Genomic DNA, 6,346 nt, shown 5'->3' with positions numbered 1-6,346 from the left:
TTAGGACATCATGGATTGCTGCACAGCCTTCTGCAGAGATTGTCTGGTCACCAGCAGCCGGACCACTTCTTCATTTCTTTTTGTCAGCCTCTTCCTAGCTTGGTCATGGGTCACCATTGTCATATCCCAGCCATTCACCTAGGAAAGCAACGTGAGGCTTCAGTACGCAAAGAGGCTGTTGGCTGCCTGTGGATGACCTACACCTAGCAGCTCTTCTCAAAATCCAGTCTATGGAAACAAGCTGTGGACTCGTAAGTGTCCTGTAATTAACTGCTCTGCAAGTATATCTAGTACTTAGTTCTCAGAGCACAACTGTTTTTGTAAGCCTTACAAACTGCCCTGGAAAGTGCCTAGAAGAAAGAAATCTGCCTGTAGTGTGCACGTGGTACTGGATTAGCACTCGTCTTTGTGCTTACCTGCATGATCTTGTCCCCAATCTGTAGTCCTGCAATTTCTGCTGGGCCTCCTTCTGTCACCCTTGTTACATAAATACCCTGGGGAGAAAAAAAAACATTCACTTACTGTGAGTAGACTTTACAGAAAAGCCATTCTACCTAACAGTGCAAAAACACATGGTAGTATATTACAGCATTCTAGATAAAAACAGGTTTGTCCAGTGTTGAAGAACAGAAAAGTTGAGGAGAGCTAACTTAAACACAAGCTCAGTCTGCAAAAGATACCAACAAAATAACTTCAGCCAACAGTGTGAGAGGACAGAAACCAGATGCACTCCAGAAGTGCTTGCTGGCTGAATTTAACATGCTCTAACCTTGTCAGTCTTATCTTCAGAGAAAGGATTTTGAGTAGGGTCCTGATCAATGCCACCTCCGATGCTGAATCCCAGGATCAAGTTGTCACCTTGGCGAAGCTTATGTATTTCAATTCTTTGCTAAAAAGAGAATATGACAAAATAACTGCATTGTGATTACTGACAAATCTCAAGACCTCTTCAGACTGTTCTGTGTCTGCCGCAGGTACCATAAAGCTCAGGTAACTCTAGGAGAGAAGGCTGTACCACAGCCTCAGCAGGAGTTATTACTCACAATACCTGCAGGTTTGATGGATGATTAACAGATCTAAAAACTGCTGGCAACACAGAACTATCACACAGCATTTGCTATCTTTTGGTCACGTGCAGTCTTGAAGTGTCAATTGGCTCTAAGCCATTCTCAGCCCTACCCTATGACAGCAGAACAGGAAACCACCTGCAGGTAGGAGGGCACTCACACCTTTATACAGCTGTGCTCCAAGTCAGTCCTTCACCACCACCCTGAGAAACAAGGGGAAAGTAGTTTTCTAAACATGAGTCACATCTCGCTGACTGGTCATCACTCACATCTCACCAGTGCTGGTTTTTATCAGCTCCTGGCATTCCTCCTCACCCTGCCAGTCACAGTGCCGACCTATTAATAGGATGTTTTCCCTTACGAACGTTATCAGCATCTCTGTAACGCAGAGGTGGGCTCCTCGCTGCCTGTTGAATGCAGGCAACTGACAAACGCTGCCCACGAATATCGCGCAGCAGCCAGCTGCGATTCCCAGCTGACAGGGAAAGGCGCAGCCCCAGCTGCGACAGAGACAATCAAAGCTCCTTTGGAACTCGCAGCTGAAGGGCAGGGCGTGCCCAGAGCCACGCGGGCAGCGCTGCACGGCCCCGCTGCTCTACCTACGGGCAGACGCGCACAGGCTTCCCTCGCACCGCTCTAATTAAGGTCGCTCATAGTCTGTAAAAGCGCGTCCTGCGGCTACGGAACAAAGAAACGGCATCGCGAAGTGTCACACCGCGCTCAGAGGAGCGGTTCCTCCAGCACCGGATCACGACAGCTGAATTTCCCCTTCCTCAGCAGCACAACCGGGCGGGACGAAGCCGCTCGGAGCTCTCCTCTGTCCAGATCTCGCACCGAGAGAAGGAGCGATGCGGCTCAGCTCCAGCGAGCGAACAGCGGTACGGAGCCAGCGACCGCACCCTCCTCCCACTCTTGCGCCCGGGATGGTCCAGCACTGACCCGCTCCCTCCACCCGCACCGAATCCCGCCGCCCACCCGATCCCGATCCCGGCCCGCCTCGCCTCACCACCACGGCGGTGACAGGCTGTCCCGGCACGTACGACATGGCCCCACACACCCGGCCGCCGCCGCCGCCCGAACAAAAGCGCCTCCGCCGACCCCGCCCCCTGCTGCCCTCAGCCAGTCAGGCGCCGCCTCGCCCTCCGCCTCGCAGCTCCCGCCGGAAGTGAGCTCGCTTTCCCGGCGCCCCCCGCGCCAAGATGGCTGACAGGAGCTTCCGGTGGGGAGGCGCGCGGTGCCGCCGCGGGGGTAAGTTGGGCCCGCAGGCGACCTCGGCTATCCCAGCCGTGCGGGCGGGGCCGGCCTGTGGTGACGGGTGCCGTGTGCTGTCCCCTGGCAGGGCGCGAAGCGTAACGGTCGGGTCCGGCTGAGGGCTCTGCGGAGCAGTGTGCGGCTGTGGATGAGAGGTACGGGCCGGGGCGGGCGGTGCCGGGGGGACCCGCGGGAGGCGCCGCTTCAGCAGGCCCCGGGGAGGCGGCGGGCCGGGCACAGCGCGCGTCTGCTCTCCCCCAGCCCAGTTGGGAGCCAGGAGATCCCGGAGCCCGGCTGGGAGCCATGGCCGCGGTGGTGGCCAAGCGCGAGGGGCCGCAGTTCATCAGCGAGGCGGCCGTGCGCGGGAACGCGGCCATCCTGGACTACTGCCGGACGTCGGTGTCGGCCCTGTCGGGAGCCACGGCGGGGATCCTCGGGCTGACGGGCCTGCACGGCTTCATCTTCTACTTCCTGGCATCCGTCCTCCTCTCCGTGCTCCTGGTGCTGAAAGCCGGGCGGCGATGGAATAAGTACTTTAAATCCCGAAGGCCGCTTTTCACGGGGGGGCTCATAGGAGGGCTCTTCACCTACGTCCTGTTCTGGACTTTCCTGTACGGCATGGTTCACGTCTACTGAAACAACGGCTGTGGTAGCCACGGTGGTTTTTAATGAAGCAGGAGGACTGTTGCCAAACATCACACACACAACTAGGCCAGCTTACCTTTTAAACTTGTTTGTTGCTTGTATCCTTCATACTGTCAGTAAATTATGTCCAAGTACAAATGAATCAATAGTATTGTTCTAATTAAACTGAATGTGAAACCACAAGGATGCCTCCCATGAACGTTTGTTTGGTGGCAGAGGATTGACTTATTGTCCTTAACTGCAGTCACAGCTGCAGGTTTTGACTACCTTAGTTCCTTGCATCCTGTGCACTGTGGGTAAGAAATACCAATTACTGCCTGTGGCTGCCTGCCCCTACATGCAAACAGAGCACTATAAAAATAAGCCACTGACACAAGGAAGTATTTCACAGTAGCATGTAATTAAATGTACGCAAAGGTTTGGTACAGAAATGTATTTGAAATGCTAGTGCAAATGTTAACTTCCACAGTTGCTGTATGTTCACGCTATAAATAAATGACATTGTCACAGATACTCCTCACTGCATGTACAAAAGTCAATAAGTAATGCTCTTCCAAGTCAATCACTCTGTTTTAATACCATTGTGTGCAATGAAATACAGGCACCCAAATACACTCAGTGTCTAATTACCTGCAACTCAGTCTGTACTGAACCCACTTGTTACAGCCACTGGCATTTTCTGCAGCTGTTACAGTTGTTGTGGTACTGTGTCTGACAGAATCTGAAAGGAACTTTTGATTGCCCCCTAAAGCAGTGAAGTCTCTTTGCTCTGGAGCTGCTTGCGCAAATGCTGTTTAATGCCTTTCAGCTGAAAGCAGCAAGCAAACTCTTGTGCAGCGACGGGGTTTTGTCACATATTCTACAACCACACCTTGTGCCATCTGGCTGTCTGGTCTTTGGGTCGGTCATCACTTCACCAGAACACTATAAAATATTACCTGTTGGTTATACAAAGATTTTACAGCATTAGGTTCGGTGTTCAAAAATATTTTACAGAAAAACTGAGTTCTGGCTCACAAAAGACAGGGTTGTACAAAAATGGGGTTTGTCAGCATTGCCTAAGTTATGTTTCTTTTTGGGGAAGAAAAAACAGTCAAAGCTTTAACTCCCTCACTAGTATGCTTTTTCATGCCATCTGCTGCTTTTTGCACATTAATTAGTACGTTTAGACTTGTACTTTTGAAATACACTCTAAACTCTTAATTGAATTGTTTTGCATAAGCATGTATCACAAAGGATACTGGCATGTGCAACCTAAATAATACATTTTACAGCAGTCTTAACAGAGCACTGCCCCAAAGTGACAAACCTTATTGCTGTACTTCAAATACAAAAAAAAATATCAAACAAGATCCTGAGAGGAAAGCTGTTTATGTTTTATTAACTGCAATTGTTATTAACTGCAAATGAATGCTATAACTAAGGGAGATATTCTAGTGAGTTTTGGGGATGCTGAAGCCTGTGAAGACTTAAATTCAGGAAAAAGCTTTGGTTGTCTAAGAAGGACATAATTCTGTCAAGTTGAAGCATTGGCTTCAGTTGGGCACAGTCAGCTTCACATGTTATGGTGAACTATCTGGTCTCTGAGTTGCGCCTTGGCCTGATGTCACGTGTGGGGGTAAAACATGTAGTAAACATCTAGAAACTATTTAAATAGAACTAGGCCCTGATAGAAAAAGCTCTGTGTTTTTTTGTTGTCATGGTAGTTCCAGTAGGCCTGGCTAGTGTCATCTATCCATTATATGCAGGGTGCTGCATATCTGTCAAGAGTTCTGGGTCAAAGGGGAGGATTTCATTGTAAATACAGCACCAGGTGTATGTAGCTTATCCTAAACTATTGTCATTCCAGTGTTTAATTCCATTTTCTAGCTAAATGTTTGACTAGTTGATATTTACTCACATCTGCCCAGAAGCTGGAGCAGAGGGAGAAGACTGGACTGGGTGGGGTTTGCTATTAATGACTGAGTTGGAAGTTTGCCACTTCTAGCAAAGGTGAGTTTTCATTTAGACCAAAAAAACCAAAACAAAAAAAAAAATTGCTCAGAACAAACGCTTTTGAGAAATTGAAGTAGAGGTAGGTGTTGCATTCTGATTCCATCTGTGTGTAACAGCAGGTGACAGCAGCTACCTGCAATGCCATCCTCCCTACAACTGTCCTAGCAAGGACACTGCAGCAGGAGGCCTTTAAACCTTGTGAAAGGACTATTTCCAAGAGAGGAATATTCACCTACCACCTTAGTGAGTCAGTTCCTGTCAGCTCAAGCAAATCCAAACTTTAAAAGAAAATAACATTATTTTGTAATCATTTTCTTCCTCTTAGAGTAATTGCATCCCTACTTGAGCGTAAATTCACGAAGTGGGTTGCAGTGACTTAGTTTTCTCTTGAGAAACAACGAAGCACCTGTGGTTCTTGGAAGATACTGAAACGTTAGAATAGTGGACGTCTGTCTTCTACTTTTTCCTTCTGTTGTTGCATTTGGAAGAACCCAGCAAAGCCTGTTTGACCTGACAGTTTCACTTTTCAATCTCCACAGCACTACTAATATTACCAATACTCTCCCTGTCCATAAAATACTCCTCTGCGCGCTGTCATCCTTTCTGTCCTCTGAAATACTGGCTATTTGGGTATAACTATAGATGGAGAATCTATGTAGCAGATGAGGTAGCTGGTTCTCCACTCAGAGCTGTGGCAGGCACTGCTGCGGACGTTCCCAGGAGAGATGAGCAGAGCACCTTGTTGCAGCAGTTGTAAAGGCTTTCCCTGGAGGAGCACTGCTCCTAGCTGATGGTTACAACAAAAACAGGGCAATAAGAGTAATTGGGTAGTACAGGATGATGAACCACTTTCTTCTGGACACAGTTGCTACAATTCTGCAATGCTGCATTTCGTTGCACTTCCTGACAAGAGCAGTCCTGCTGCTTTATATCTAATCTTGCAAATAAGAAAAGCGAGAGTTGGGAGCTGTGGCTGCAAGCTGGCGGAGCAGGAGACGAGTTTATTGTTGGCCACGACCCTCCTGAAAATGTCAGTGGTGTTTCACAACACTTCTCTTTTGCACTTGGAAGCAAAGCACAGCCACAGAATAATGGTGGCACGGATAGATCTATCAATAGATATAAAAACATTCATTTGGTGCCTTCTTTTTCCTCTTACAAAATCCTTTTATAAATCCATAGTGATGAACACAGGTGTTGCAAGCTCAAGATATCAGAGAACGTCTCAGGAAAATAGGGTGTTCTTTAAAGGACATTTTTCCTCTGAAAGTCCCAATAATGGATGGTAGATCTGATCTGGGGTAGCTCCACCTCCCAGTCCCAGTGTCATTTCACACCTGTGTAGTTTTCCTGGAACATGATTCCAGTTGACAGACCCATCATCCTGT

At 48.5% G+C, this 6,346-nt stretch overlaps 2 protein-coding genes across 3 annotated transcripts; one reads left to right on the top strand and one right to left on the bottom strand.

Moving 5' to 3' along the window:
• Positions 1 to 2,112, bottom strand: TAX1BP3 (Tax1 binding protein 3; the record flags this gene model as incomplete). Of its 2 annotated transcripts, XM_079545339.1 has the most annotated exons (4): positions 1 to 138; positions 417 to 494; positions 770 to 889; positions 2,074 to 2,112. In XM_079545339.1, 4 exons carry the CDS (start codon positions 2,110 to 2,112, stop codon positions 1 to 3), a joined length of 375 nt encoding a protein of 124 aa, XP_079401465.1. The 2 variants fall into 2 exon arrangements, with proteins under 2 accessions (XP_079401465.1, XP_079401466.1); XM_079545340.1 differs by lacking the exon at positions 417 to 494.
• A 509-nt stretch (positions 2,113 to 2,621) lies between these two features.
• On the top strand, positions 2,622 to 2,954 carry EMC6 (ER membrane protein complex subunit 6; the record flags this gene model as incomplete). Its single annotated transcript, XM_079545072.1, has 1 exon — positions 2,622 to 2,954. The coding sequence occupies one exon, from the start codon at positions 2,622 to 2,624 to the stop codon at positions 2,952 to 2,954; it is 333 nt and encodes a 110-aa protein (XP_079401198.1).
• Between the last annotated feature and the right edge of the window lie 3,392 nt (positions 2,955 to 6,346).

This window comes from Tetrao urogallus (assembly GCF_951394365.1).
Source record: "Tetrao urogallus genome assembly, chromosome: 20".
NCBI lineage: Eukaryota > Metazoa > Chordata > Aves > Galliformes > Phasianidae > Tetrao > Tetrao urogallus.
This window is presented reverse-complemented; position numbering and strand designations above follow the sequence as displayed.